The following is a 15308-nucleotide window of genomic DNA, read 5'->3' as shown; positions in this document are numbered from 1 at the left end:
GAATAAATTTGCCCATCACTAACTTTAATGCATTCAGACAAAATAGTCGTGCGTATAAAAATTGGTGCGTGTCAAAATTATATTGACCATTGACTTCAATGCGTTTTGTGAATTTTTTGGTAAATTCGCAATTTTTCAGCCGAGCGAAACTCCGTAGATTTGCCCATCAGTAGTCCTTTATATTACAGGTCATTCTGTATTATCTCCTACCCCCAATAAATAATTCTATTAATACTCCTGGTGCATTTGGTTCCACTTTTTGAACAATCACTGCATTTTGTTTTTGGTTTCCAATTTACTATGCCAGGTATACTTTTCCCACCTTTATAGTTTTTTGCTCAGGGGTAGTGATGGACAAAAATGTTGTGAAAAGATTTCAAGTCAATGGGCGTCAAAGCAATTTTGACGCGAGCGTTAATTTCATATGTGTGACTATTTTGTCCAAATGCATTAAAGTCAATGGGCGTCTGTATAATTTTGACGTACAATAATTTTCTTTACACTGAAATCTGCCGCAAATTCATGCTTGGTGAATAATGATGGGCTATTTTTCCCCGTCTCACTATGCCGGAAAATTTGCATCAAATTTGACGCCATTGTTAAAGTCAATGGGCGTCCAACTAGTGTTGACGTGCAAAGGTTTTGAGCTAGCGACTTTTCCAATGCACGTTCCAAATTTTTTGATGCTGCCGAATTTTCGCTGCAGTTTCGAAAATTTATTCGCCTGCAGCGAAACGCAGAAATTCACCACGAATTTGCGCCTGCTGAATTTATTCACCCATCACTACTGGCGAATTTATTGTGTACCGCAGGTTACCAGAGCAGCAAAAAGGCACTCCTTGTGTCTAGTGATGGACGAATTTGCGCCGTTTCACTTCACCGCCGGCGTCTTGTTTTTTTCGGACGAATTTTCGCGGGCGTTTCGCGAATTTATTCGCTGGCGGCAAATTCACCGCGAATTCGCGCCTGGCGAATAAATTCGCCCATCACTACTTGTGTCTTTAGGAGCCAAATTAAATTTTTTAGGAAGTAATTCAGCTCTTCAAATGATGTAAGGAATTGTTCAGGGTGCAAGATAAAAATATAGATAGTAATCAAACATTTATTTTATACAGAATGGTGCTTTTAATATGCACGAATATGAAAAGAAAATCATTTGTGTAGTTAATTTATGAGCATGTGTATACCTTATATGAACATACAAACATTCATTTATTTTAAAAGAAACAATTCTTAAATGAGGTATAAAGGGTCCAGTCCTTTTTTTTTTTAGATGCTCTTCTAGAACCCAGTTAATGCTGGTTGGCCCAGGGCCCAAGATTGACATGGCAGCAAGCCTATCAGCAGATGAGACGGGTTGCTCCCTGTTTGCCTGCAGCTCTCAAGCTGACTCTCCTGACTTCTATTCCCTTTTGATGAGATTACGCGGTTGATTTAGTGATGGAATCAGATTTACATCATCTTGTTTTGCTTGCGAACTGCCTTCCTTGACCATTTATAAAATCATGTGCACTTCACATAATTAATACCTGAAATGCACATGATTCTATACAAGGATCAGTCAAGGAAGATAGCTTGCAAGCATAAAAGAAAGCTGTAAAGCTGACCATGTCCTTAAGGGGTGATGGCACACGAGGCTGTTTAATCTTCACAACTTCAGGCAACAAATCTCCAGAGGGTCTCCCGATAACATTCCTAAGTAAAATGGTTGGAGGCAGGATTCAAAGGGTATACCCCCTGCCCATTTTCTTTGAGACACAAAGACCTCCAAATGTCTCCATTTATTAATATTATTATGGCAAAACAAGTATTTTAAATTTGCCATTAACCTGCTTTATAATACAATGTAATAATGTATTTTTTTGTATGAATCATTTATGTCCTCTTTGAATGCAGTCCTAAGAAATATAGTTTCCAAACAATATGTCACATCAAAGTGATGAATGTGGAACTGTAAGGGAGTTCATTAGCCCGAAGACTCCTTGCTTCTTTGCTATTTACAGGCATACAAAATCCTTCATGTTTATCTGTGCTTTCAAAATATTCGTATGCAGCGAGGTACAAAGTCAAGAATCTAGAGCTCATAAATATCTTCCAGTTGTTAAATCGGTATGGGAGTAAAATAAACCCATCAACATTCCCCACTAAGCTTTTCTAATATGCTCTTTGAAAATCAATTTTTATTTATGTAAAGAACATTTCTACAGTGATCTTTTCAATTCCCCTTGGCAAATAGTTCCATTGAAAAAGAACTGTATATGATAATGAAAAATAATGTACCATAATGAATGGGAAGCTGCATAGAAAAACAGAATTCCAAACAAAATTATAAGATACTTTTAACAATAGTCAATTTTCAGAGTTATAGGGACAAAATATAACGAACCGTAATCGGTCGGAATCTGCATAAATATTAGGGATGCATTGAATCCACTATTTTGGATTCGACCGAACCCCCGAATCCTTCGCTACAGATTCAACCTAATATACTGAACTATACTGAAATGAATCTCAATCCTAATTTGCATAATTGGGAATGGGAAAACATTTTTTACTTCCTTGTTTTGTGACAAAAAGTCACTTGATTTTCCTCCCGCCCCTAAATTGCATATGCAAATTAGGATTCAGATTCGGTTCGGCCAGGCAGAGGGATTTGGCCAAATTCGAATCCTGCCGATAAAGGCTGAATCCTGGCCGAATCCTGAACCCTGGATTCCGTGCATCCCTAATAAAAAAATTTTTAAATGCTCTAAAAATTGGAGATTTAATAAGTGTAAAAACCACAAAAACCTTTACTACAAAATGTTGCCAGGAAAAAGTTGTTAAGGGCCTATAGAAGTCAATGGAAGCTGCGCTGATCCAATTGGACTGTTTCCAATCATTTCGGACTTTTAGAGGTTTTGGGATTTTATTTTTGCTAGGAATTGTATGAAAAACTCAAAATTTTCGAGATTTAAGTGGTATTCATATTTTTTTGGATCGTTCAGCATTATTTTCCATCCTTACTTTTTTAATTTGGATCTTTTAATAAATGTCATGGGATTTGGGGTTTTAGAGAAAGTGAGTTTAGTTGTGGTTTTAAAAAAACTCTAATATTTAACCTGTAATAAATAGGCCTCCACGAGGGTGTAATAATTTTTCAGAGATTATTAAATCATCTTGGATGTCTGAGGAAATAACTATTGATCACGGGGTCAGTTTTATGGTGGGTACAGAATACATTGGACCTGGACCCCATCATCAACGGGCCCCCTTGGAAAGAAATTCACAGAGGATGGTGTATGCATCGGGGTTATGAAAATTCTAGTTGTTGTTAAACTACAAATTGACAAATCAAAAGGTGGGTGTTTCCCTGTTGTTCTTCATTTGGGACTTTAAGAGGGTGTAATAATTTTTCAGAGATTATATTATCATCTTGGATGTTTGAGGAAATAATTATTGAACACAGGATCAGTTTTTGGTTGAGTACAGAACGCATTTGCCCTGGGTCATCACCATGGGGCCCCCTTGGATAGAAATTCATATCAGGGGGAAAATAGTCTTAAAAATAGATGAGGAGCAGTTGGAAGGTGGAATATTCTTCCTGAAACATGTATTCTGCCAGATAAATAAAATAATTTTAAGAAAGAGATGGATTTTTTTTAGCAAGGTTACCACCAATGTCATAAATTATATTTCATTAACTATACAATACTATGGATGTGATAACTCACCTCCCTCGTGGCCTAGTGGTGCAACGGGGATGCCTGCCACGCCGCTCCTCTTCTTCTCGAATGCGGCTTCTTAGGGCGCATGTGGCGCGCATTCCTTCTATTTATAGGCGCATGCGTGATGGCGCATTGACGAAATTTAAAGTATTTAAAGAGACATTTTGGATTTTTGCATTGCCCGTTATAGGATCATTTCTAGTGATTCTGAGACTGTATTCTGTCTGTTTCTGATACCTGTTGTGACTCTTGCCTGTTTTTTGACGATTCTGACTTCTGTATCCTGACAGACTTATTCTGTATCCCTTCTGATTGATCTCCTGGTTTGACCCTTGCCCTTCTGACTCCTTTTCTACTCTGCCTGATATAACTAAGCTTCTGTCTACGCCTTGTACCGTGACCGTCTGCCCAAAAGACTTTGCATTACCATCGTTCCCCTTTGCTCGTTCAGAACCCTTCACTTGGCACCTCTCTTAATAAGACCTGGCGGCATCCAATTAGCCGAGGGCTCCTCCCGAGGTGAAAGGCGGCTGTTAAAGGTGGAAGCAAGAGCCGAGAACAGGGTGCTCAGCATTGGTTCTGAATTTAGGGTGCCGACCGTAACAATGGAGTACTGACCCAAGTAAGAAATGTCAAGGTTACCAGTCAAGGTTACCAGCTTAAAAAAATACCATGATGGTCCATGGACTGAACCAACTGCCCCTTGAACATGGTCCTGCTGCTTTGAGATATCTTAAATTCTCCCCCACTCTTACCTGAATTAGCTAAACAGTAGGAAAGAACATTATTTCAGGAAAGAAGAACTTGATGGCGTGCCTTTTTTCAACCTCAACTTATTTTTATGACTCTGTGATTCATGAACTAAGGAATTATTACCAAATGCCATGTTAACGAGACTGCATAAAATATTTATGTCCATCAGGTTCACACTTCACTCTTTTAAAGTGGACCTGTCACCCAGACACAAAAATCTGTATAATAAAAAAAAGTCCTTTTCAAATTAAACATGAAATCCAATTTCTATTATATATTAACGCATTCATAGCTGTTGTAAGCTCATTTAAAAATCTCAGATGTTAATCAAATATTGCCTGCCCCTCCTCTATGCCTTAGGCATAGAGGCAGGGCAGGCAATTACTTTCACTTTCTATTCAGCACTTCCTAGATGTTACTGCTCTCCCCACGTTCCCCGTTCTCTTCACCGTTTAATTGTGTAGCCAGCGCATGGGGATGGACATCAGGTCCCCCATTCTGGTGCACAAACAAAATTCTGAGATGAAGCAAGGCTTGCCTTAATAAATGGCCCCTGCCTGCTTGCTATAATTTTGAATTTCCAGACTGAAGGAAAGAAGAATCAAATAATTTACAGTATATAGTGTAATTAAAGTTCATTTTGCTTGACTATGAGATAAAATAGGATTTTGAATATTTTTTTGGGTGATGGGTCCCCCTTTAAGTCTAACTTATCCCCTTGTTCTTTTATTGCAGATATAGTGATTGCATAATACTGAATTTATATGTGTGACGGTCCTACAAAAATGATTATGATTTTTATAAAAATTATGATAATAATTCCTTTTCCTTTTATAGTTTTTTTAAATTGCCAGCTGCTTTAATTAGATGTGTGATACAACACCAAATGGTATTATATATCTAAATTACAATATTACACTTGGGTAATATATTTTGAAAGAAAGCAGCTGTGGCGGTGGTGTCAATTTTACCAACGTACAAAAATCTAATTTCATAGATAAATAGACACCGAAAATAACAGATTACCAGACCAGATTAAAATGCCTTAGTTTCATTAAACACAATGTATTCAACGGGAAAAATTAATTACTTGAGCAAAAATTAGAATTCCGTTCTTCATTTTATGGATAATTAAGTTAGATTGCGACCTGATAGTTGCCCAACAAGATATGAAGCCACGCTGATAAATTGAGGCTGAAATGTTTTACATTTAACAAGCCATTTTTTTTGTTAACTACTATAATTACAGTTGTTATTAATAGTATCAAAAGTATCATTATACTTTTGATAAATTCAAAATAAAGTATTAAATTATTGTTCAGAATGCTACTCAGCATCATATTAAAGGCATCTGCTGTACCTTGATATTCTTTAGACACACATTGCCAGTATGCAAAATGAAGTAAACAAAAAAAAAATTTGTTTTTGTGGGTCAAACTTTACTAAAGCAAAGAGTATTTATTTTTATATATATATATGCATTAAAACAGTGCACCTTTAGGGCTGATGGAGCCAGGTCTAAAGACTATAGAAGAAAAGATATATACTGTAGGTATGGGACCTGTTATCCAGAAAGTTTGGGACCCGGGTTTTTTCAGATATTGGATATTTCCGTAATTTGGATCTCCATACCTTAAAGAGATACTTACACCAGAAATTAAAGTCTTTTTTACATCTATCATAATATTGCCTTTGAAAGCTACTCATAACTTTTATAACAAACCTCTCAGCAAAAAACGATCAACATGATCTATAGGTAACTTTTAGGGGCAGATTTATCAAGGGTCGAATTTCGAGGGTTAAAAAACCCTCAAAGTAAAAATCCTTTGAATTCGAATATCGAATTCGAAGGATTTACCACAAATACTTTGATCAAACAATCGAATAAAAATTGTTCGATCGAACGATAAAATCGTTCGAATCAAACGTTTTTTATTCGATCAAAAAAACCTAATTAGTGATGGGCGAATCTGACCCATTTTGCTAATCTGACAAAATTTGCCAAGATGCAGTGAAGTCTATGGGCGACAAAAATTTTTTGACGTGCAACAATTTTTTTTATTGATACGCAACAATTTTCTTCACCCATTGGAGTCTAAGGGCATCATTTCCGCGGTGAAACTTGGCAAAATATTTGGCTCATCACTATTAATTATATCTTAGTTTGGATCAAGTACAAGGTACTGTTTTATTATTACAGAGAAAAAGGAAATCGTTTTGAAGAATTTGGATTATTTGGATGAATACAAGTCTATGGGAGACAGCCTTTCCGTAATTTGGAGCTTTTTGGATAACAGTTTTCCAGATAACAGATCCCATACATGTACTGTTATGACTGTATTTCTCTTGTTAAAGTTATTGAAAACCTAGTTAATTGTGGCTGCTATGGGTGGTCTCATTCAGCTGTGTGATCTAATGAACATCATACCTGAGCCACTAAGCAACTATAATAAAAAGTTTCTTGTAAGGGTAATTTCAGAGTTGAAAAATAGGGGGAGTTAGAAGAGGTCACAATTAGTGATGGGCAAATCTGACCTGTTTCGATTCGAACGAGAAACGCGAAAAATTCCGTAACACTTTGACAAAAACTAAAGACAATGGTGCAGGTATTATACTGATATAGGAAGTCGACTTGCCGTAGTCCCATATAGCCCATATAATAATTTTTTACTTAATTTTCTCTATAATAATAAGACAATACTGGTATGGGACCAGTTATCTGGAAACCCATTATCCTGAAAGCTCTGAATTATGGGAAGGCTATTTCCCCTAGACTCCATATTAATAAAATAATTCATTTAAAAAAAAAAAAAAAAAAAAAAAGATGGCACCCATGAACTCTGAATCTGCACCGAGGGGTAAGTAAAGAGTTAGGGGCATTTACCAAAGGTACCACCTATGCTGGAGGGAGCAGGGAGGGGGGTCTATGTAGGGTAGAGGTTTTTATTAGCAAGGGTTTGGTGCTCCTTTTAATGTCAACGCTAGCAGAGGACATTTTATAATGGTACTGGCAAGAGTTTATATAGCAGCTGGTTGCAGTGATCCAAGCCTACCCTCCAACTATAAATGATTAAACTCCAACAACATAGATGACTGCAATGCTAAAATTTTAAGTAAAAAAACAACTGCAATATGGTCATTTCAATACCCTATTTTAATGGTGTGTATGTGGACCTAACTAGATGATCAATACCCAAATCATATATATAGTTTATTGAAATCGGTGACGGAAGAGTTACAGTCAGCTAAAACGAGAAATAGAGGGGACTAATTCAGACTATGAGCTTCATATTTAAAAATTAAATAATAGAAGCCACATATGGTGTCAATAAATAAACCCCTTAAAAACCCTGGCAAACTAAATATAAAGACAGCAACATTTCGGGGCAGATTTATCAAAGGTCGAAGTGAATTCGAGGGAATTTTCGAAGTAAAAAAATTCGAAATTCAAAGTAATTTTTTGGATACTTCGACCATTGAATAGGATACTACGACTTTGACTTTGAATTCGATTCGAAGTAAAATAGTTCGAATATTTGACCATTCGATAATCGAAGTACTGTCTCTTTAAAAAAACTTCTATTTCAATACTTCACCAAATTAAACCTGCCGTAGTGCTATGTTAGCCTATGGGGACCTTCTAGAGCATTTTTCTAAGTTTTTTGAAGTCAAAGTAAAATCGTTCGATCGATCGCTGAAATCCTTTGAATCATTTGATTCGAAGGATTTAATTGTTCGATCGAATGATTTTACTTCGACCGCAGGATACCCAAATTCTCTGAAAAAACATCGACTTCGATATTCGAAGTCGAAGTATTTTAATTCGATGGTCGAATTTCGATGTATTTTGATATTCGAAATTCAACCCTTGATAAATCTGCCCCTTCATGTTTATATGTAGTGGAGGCAAAGAATATTAAAAAGGACTAGATCTGAAAAACAAATTGCCTGTTGACTATACTTCCTGCAAGTTCATGTCTTTAATAAGTAAAAGTACCACAGCACTTTAAATTATTTCCAAAGACATACAGCATCAAAGTGTAGACTTGATGAACATTTTCAATATCAATGCATTCTAGGGATCTTATGGCTTAGACTTATATTATTTTCAGATTCAGCATGAGGTCTAGGGAAAAGGTTCAGCAATGCCGATGAACCAATTTATTCCTTTATATATGAATTCACCACTTCTGTGCTTTAATAAATCATGAGGTTGAAGCACTTCTGCACTTCAAAATTAATTTGTTTTTTATCTCCAGACCCAGCAGCGCAGGAAGTTTTCGTACCACTGACAACAGCGCAAACAGTTCGACCTTCAAAGGATCATCCTATAAATAATTAGATGAACGATTCCATAATTTTTCTTAGTTGTTTGAAAACCAGAGCATCTGATCTGGAGACAATGCTTAGTCTGTATGTATTAGTCCCCAATACATCATTTCTATTCATGAAAGAAGATTTAAGAGAGGAGAAAAAATATCTCGCTCTCTTTATATCGATTGCTGCATATTTACTTAAAGGTGCAGCATACCTTCTTTTTCAGCATAGGTAATTGTCTGAAACCTTTCTTCCCACATGCAATAAACAACACGGAATCTCCCCATTAAACAGGATGGTGTTTGACTTCTCAAAGCAGTTTCACAAATCCTGCTAAACCTAGACCTTTCAAATTATATTAACGTCAAGAACATTTTTATAAATCTTTCTGGATTCCACAATTTAATTTGAATCTGTCCCTCAGGAGAATGAGTAGAGTTAAAATGTATATCCTGGACCCCAAATATGAAGCATAATCTCTGTTCTTTCACTCCCCCTGTGACCATGGTTCGGGTGCTAAAATATAGTAGTTGTCCAGTAGGAGTCCAGAATTCTCGGACCTGTGGTTTTCCAGATAATGGCTTTTTCTGTAATTTGGGTCTTCATACTTTGTCTACTAGAAAATCATGTAAACATTACATAAACCCAAGAGGCTGGTTTTTCTTCCTATAAGGATTAATTATTTTTTAGTTTTGATCAAGTACAAGCTACTGTTTTAATATTAGAGTGAACAAGGAAATGATTTTTAAAAATGTTATTATTACAGAGTAAAAGATTATAATTTTTTAAAGTTTGGATTAATTGGATATAATAGAGTCTACGGGAGATGGCCATCCCATAATTCATCATTTTCTGGATAGGGGTTTCCGAATAACGGCTCCCATAGCATAAAATAGTGATATAGCTCCCCAGTGGAGTAGCTTTCAATGGACACATTTACTTTTCAAGACCTAATAATAGGTGGAATAAAAAGGTGGGTACATGTTGGCATAGGACTATAATTTGGTCACCTGTGAACATAGTTGTACTTTGTTTACTTCTTTTACTATTGTCTGTTACAAGTAAAATCAACTAAAATCAAGTAAAATCTACATTTGATGAGCTTAATTAGAGGGAACCTGATGATCAGTGTGTTTCTTAGATTGAAAGCAATTTAAGAAGAAGCTGTATATATTGTACTCACGTAATTGGAGGCAAGATCTGGGTGCAGATAATCAATTCCTAGAAGTGAGACAGCAAAATGAAATACATTTAACTGTGCACAATGTTTCTCTAAGAAAATTGTTTAAACAGCTTAAAGTCAGAGTATACAGAGCAAGCATGTCTTATAACCAAATGTATTTTTACATTTAGGGGCACATTTATTAAAGGTCAAGGTGAATTTTCGAAGGAAAAAATTTTCCTTCGAAAAAAGAATTTTGAGCTATTTTTTTGTGTACTTTGACTAGGGAATAGTCCAAATTCGGTATGAATTTGAAAAAAATTTGAAAATTTGAATATCGAAATCTATCATGTACTGTCTCTTTAAAAATTTGACTTCAACCATTCGCTACCTAAAACCTGCCAAATTGCTGTTTTAGCCTATGGGGGACCTCCTAGAACCTATTTGGAGTCAATTGGTGGACTCTGAAAAATCGAAGTTTATTTGAGGAAAAACTTCAATCGAATTCGATCGATTGCACTATTAATTCAATTCAAACTATTTGAATTCGGCTGAATACGGACATATTCGATCGAAAACAGACCTATTCAACCCCAAAAAAACTTTGACTTAATTTCGGTTGATCTTTTTTAAAAATCAAATTTCGAAGTTTTTTAGTTTTAGTTTAGTCTCATTACTCTCTTAAATGATGAAAGTGACTACTGAGATTTTGCTTGTTGTTGCTTGCTCTACCTGAGCTACAGGTGCACCACAGGAGTAGCATATTGAGATGATGGTGCAATGTGGGGAACATTTCCCTCAGTCAAGAGTATAAATTTGATGTCAGATATTTAGGGGCAGATGTATCATAGGTCAAAGTGAAAATTCAAATATCGAATTTAAAAATTCGACTAGGGAATTGTTTAAATTCGATTTGAGTTTTTGAAAAACTTCGAATTTGAGTTTCAAAATGTATCATGTACTGGCCCTTCTGGAAATTTAAGGGTTTTTTGGTGAAAAAACTCGAATTGAAATTGTTTCACATTTGCAGGTCGATCCCATTCACCAGAATTAGATTTTCTTTGAAAAAATTTCGATTGGTCATTTTTTTTTTGAATTTTGAGTTCATGGCAGTTTGTGAGTTTTAAAAATTCTCATGAACTCCAAATTCGACCCTTGATAAATCTGCCCCTTAACAAATGTATCCTTTTAATGGAACCATATAGAGGCCTTTTTAAAAATTCAAGACAAATTGTTCTATTTTTGATGTACATTAAGAAGTGCTTACCATCATCCATAATTGCTATGGTAACCCCTCTTCCTGTGTATCCAAGTTCCCATGCTTCCGCGACATTAAGATCAAGTCCAGGTGTCCCATCAGCTTGGCCTGTATTGATCTAATAAATCAGGCAAAAAAAGATTTGTGTTACATAATTATTCTATTTAATTATCTTACAATTCTGGCTATTTTTCTAACAATGCATTCATATATGTACAGCAAATGTACATTTTTATTCAAACTGGGGTATTGGAGTTTTTTTTCATACAAGGACAGTGTCTGTGTGGAGTTGTTTGATTGGCCTCTGTGTATATGGGTTTGCTTTGAATGCTTCCATTTTAATAGTAAATTAGATAGTATTTTGTTAATAGTGTTGCTTGAGCAGTATTCTGCACTGAAATTTGTTTCTGAAAAGAGCAAACATATTGTCAGTTTCCCAGCTGCCCCCAGACATGTGACTTGTGCTCTGATAAACTTGAGACAATCTTTACTGCTGTACTGCAAGTCAGAGTAATACCACACCCCTCCCTTTCCCCCCAACAGAACAGTGGGAAGGTAACCAGATAACATCTCCCTGATACAAGATAACAGCTGCCTGGTAGATCTAAGAACAACACTCAATAGTTAAGTCAAGTCCCACTGAGACACATTCAGTGAGACTTGGCTTTTTGGATTGGAGAAACAACAGCCTGTCAGAAAGCAGTTCCATCCTACAGGCTCTTTCTAATAGCACATGACCAGGCAAAATGAACTGAGATGGCTGCCTACACACCAATATTATAAATTTAAAAAAATACACTTGTTCACGACCGAGTCCCTTTAAAGTGTTAGGTTGTGCATCTGACTTTCAGAGTAGTCTTGCAAATGTTCATTAATGCTGCACTGCTTATACCTTGTCATTACTAGAGCACATCGCTGTACTGTATTTCAACAAAAAACTGCCAAACGTGCTTATATCCTTTGAGCACTTTAAAAATAGTATAGCATAGTTGTAGCATTTTGCTCTATGTATTTCACTTACCAAGTACCACTGTTTTGTAAATAATGGATCGTTCATGTTAATTTCAATATCATTGATGTCTCTGTATCCTCGTTTTTTCCTGTGGAAACCTTCTTGTTGCTCCACTTTATTTACCTGAAATCAATAGAAATGAATGATTCCTTTAAAATACTTTGACACATTCTTTTTATTGAATAACAGTGGGTTTTTTAAGCACCAGAAGAATTTCACCGATTGAAGGGTACCCTTCTGATCAAATGAATCTGCCGGCAGACTGCTTCGATTTTTATATATTTCCAGCTGTATATTATTCTCTTTTATAATAAAGTGCAAGGGCCTGTCTTTCAGAAAATGGCTGGTGTAATTACCGCAGATCAAGGAAATCTGTACAGAGCCTACTATTAAAGCCTACAATTCTGTATCATCTGATTCTCCTTTATTTCTTTTCCAGTCTACCCTAGGAATTTCATTCTTTATTTCTTTTCCATGCCAATTCCATCCTTAAAATACTCGTGGTTTCAGTAACCATCTCAGTCATGAAATGCATACTGCCATTTATTTTAATATACTGTAGATTTGTCATGTATTATAAAGGAACTATCACCTACCCAACCATTATCTCCAACTTGCATATATACATTATGAGCTCAGAACCAAAACAGTGCATGTACTTGAGATCATTTCAGTTTCAAAAATTCTGAATAAGAATCCTTCCTGCTTTAGCCACGTATTTTTCTTAGATCTTTTTACTCTACCACTGATGGTAAAAATATGAATACGATTGGATTACCAAGCTCCATAGTGCTCTAAAAGTGTTCTATTTCTAAACCGACCTCATTAGCTCTTATTTTTTCTTGTTCCTTATGATATCATAAAGCTTGCCTTAATTTGGATATTAGCAGACATACTAAAATTATCTCATGCTACAACATGTGATCAATTGTGTTCCATTAACCTGCAATAGGCAGCAAACAACGCCCATGGCATCACTACAAAAGTTCCAGGAAAGTTCAGAACTATTAGCTACAAGAATAACATTTATCATAAATTGACATTGTATTGTCTGTTGACAAGGATCAACCTAGAACATTCAGTTAATTTAAATCAGTTCAGTTAATCAAGAAAAAAAAAACAACTTAGTATAAAATATGTTTAGACCAAACCAGGCACAGAATAGATTGATCTGTAATACACTTCCAATTAAAGATGGATTTTGAAGTGCCTGTCCAGCAGGACATCAAATGAAAAACAAATTAATTGAATAATAAATTGGTTTTCCCCAAAGTACTCAAGCATAGCATAAAACATCAGTATTTCCTTATTTGCAAAAATGTTAAGAATATTATCTCATGCGTTGGCATGTGGCTGATGGCATCAACAGACCCTGCGGGTAAAAATGGAAACTATTTCCCCCTATTTATATTCTAATATTCTTTAGTATAAGTCTGTTGGCGGAAGCCATCTAGATTTATAAACTGTAAACAAAGAATAAATGATATTCTTTACCAAGACTGCAAATGTGTAAAGCTACTACAATAACCATTTCATTAGGAATTAAATGGTGCCATACTGAAAAGGATATCCCGGGGCTTTCATTTATCAGTAAATATTCTGTTCATCATTCTTCTAAATTAGAAGTCTGTTAATAATGTCTATTGACTCCCTGCCGCCTCATGCCGTGATTAACCATCATTTTTTATGGTATGCACATTGCGACATAGTGGAAAAATAGAAAAAGAACTGAAACGATGAACACAGAACATTAACAGTAGAGGAGGGGGCAAGTTTTAAGTTTGGTATATAATTGGTGCAGGGAATACCATTGTATTTTTGTTGTACTAATAATCTTGTCTGCCACATGCAGGGGCACATTTACCTAGGGTCGAATATTGAGGGTTAATTAACTATCGATATTCAACCGTCTAAGTAAAATCCTTCGACTTCGAATATAGAAGTCGAAGGATTTACCGCTATTCATACGATCGAACGATTCAAAGGATTTTAATCCATCGATCGAAGGATATTCCTTTGATCAGGACCTTCCCCATAGGCTAACATTGGCCTCGGTAGGTTTTAGGTGGCGAACTTAGGGGTCGAAGAATTTTTTTAAAGAGACAGTACTTCGACTATGGAATGGTCGAATAGTCGAACGATTTTTTGTTATAATCGTACGATTCGAAGTCGAACGTCGTAGTGGAAGGTCGAAGTAGCCCATTCGATGGTCGAATTAGCCATATTCGACCATTTGGAATTCAAACTTTTTTTCCTCTATTCCTTCACTCGAACTAAGTAAATGGGCCCCGCAAAGTTGTGTGGTGAACACAACTTTCCCTTGTTTGTTATAGTTTATACATGAGCAGTGGCCAGCTCCATGTTGTAGCTCCCCCCCTTCCCAACTATAGTCAGGTGATCCCATTGGTGGCTAATAAAAGGGCAGCCAAGTTTGGGAGTTTTACTTTGAAAGCAGCAATTAAGTTGCGGGTAAAACTTAGTCCCTTTTTAATGAATTAGATGAAAATTGAGCAGAGGACTGGCCACATATGGGATGACTTTGATGTAGTTGGCAGCTTAAATATATTGCAATATATGGACAAACAATCCCTGTTTTGTTTAAAGGGTAAGGCATTTTTAATTGCTTAAGGCACTGTCTCAATGTCTTAAATATATTGATAATGGGTTGAGTGCAGAGGACTCTTGTATTTGACTATATGTATTTTGTGGTCACAGCCTCATTGCACCCCCGCCTAATGGTTTTAAAAATTAGTGGTGAGCACAACTTTCCCTTGTTTGTTATAGTTTATACAGGAGCAGTGACCAGCTCCATGTTGTAGCTCCCACCCTTCCCAGCTATAGTCAGGTGATCCCACTGGTGGCTAATAAAAGGGCAAACAAGTTTGTGAGTTTTACTTTGAAAGCAGCTAGCAAGTTGCAGGTAAAACTTTGTAAAATGTATAATGAAGCAATGGAATTCTTAACGAATGAGATGCAAATTGAGTGTAGGACTGACCAGATATGGGATGACTTTGGTGTAGTTGGCAGCTTTAATATATTGCAATATAGGGACAAACATAAGGCATTTTTTAGTAGCAGTATGCACAAAATGTCTCAAAT

General features: G+C 36.0%; 1 protein-coding gene across 1 annotated transcript in view; it reads right to left on the bottom strand.

Annotated features, from left to right (window-relative positions):
• pcsk2.L (proprotein convertase subtilisin/kexin type 2 L homeolog) overlaps window positions 1–15308 on the bottom strand; it is an 84879-nt gene that overhangs the window by 24237 nt on the left and 45334 nt on the right. The window contains 3 exon segments of the mRNA NM_001085666.1: window positions 9961–9998; window positions 11207–11315; window positions 12219–12332. Of these exon segments, the coding sequence (NP_001079135.1) occupies window positions 9961–9998; window positions 11207–11315; window positions 12219–12332 (261 nt within the window).

This window comes from Xenopus laevis, chromosome 5L, assembly GCF_017654675.1.
Source record: "Xenopus laevis strain J_2021 chromosome 5L, Xenopus_laevis_v10.1, whole genome shotgun sequence".
NCBI lineage: Eukaryota > Metazoa > Chordata > Amphibia > Anura > Pipidae > Xenopus > Xenopus laevis.
The sequence above is the reverse complement of the archived record's forward strand: the minus strand, read 5'-3'. Positions and strand labels throughout refer to the sequence as shown.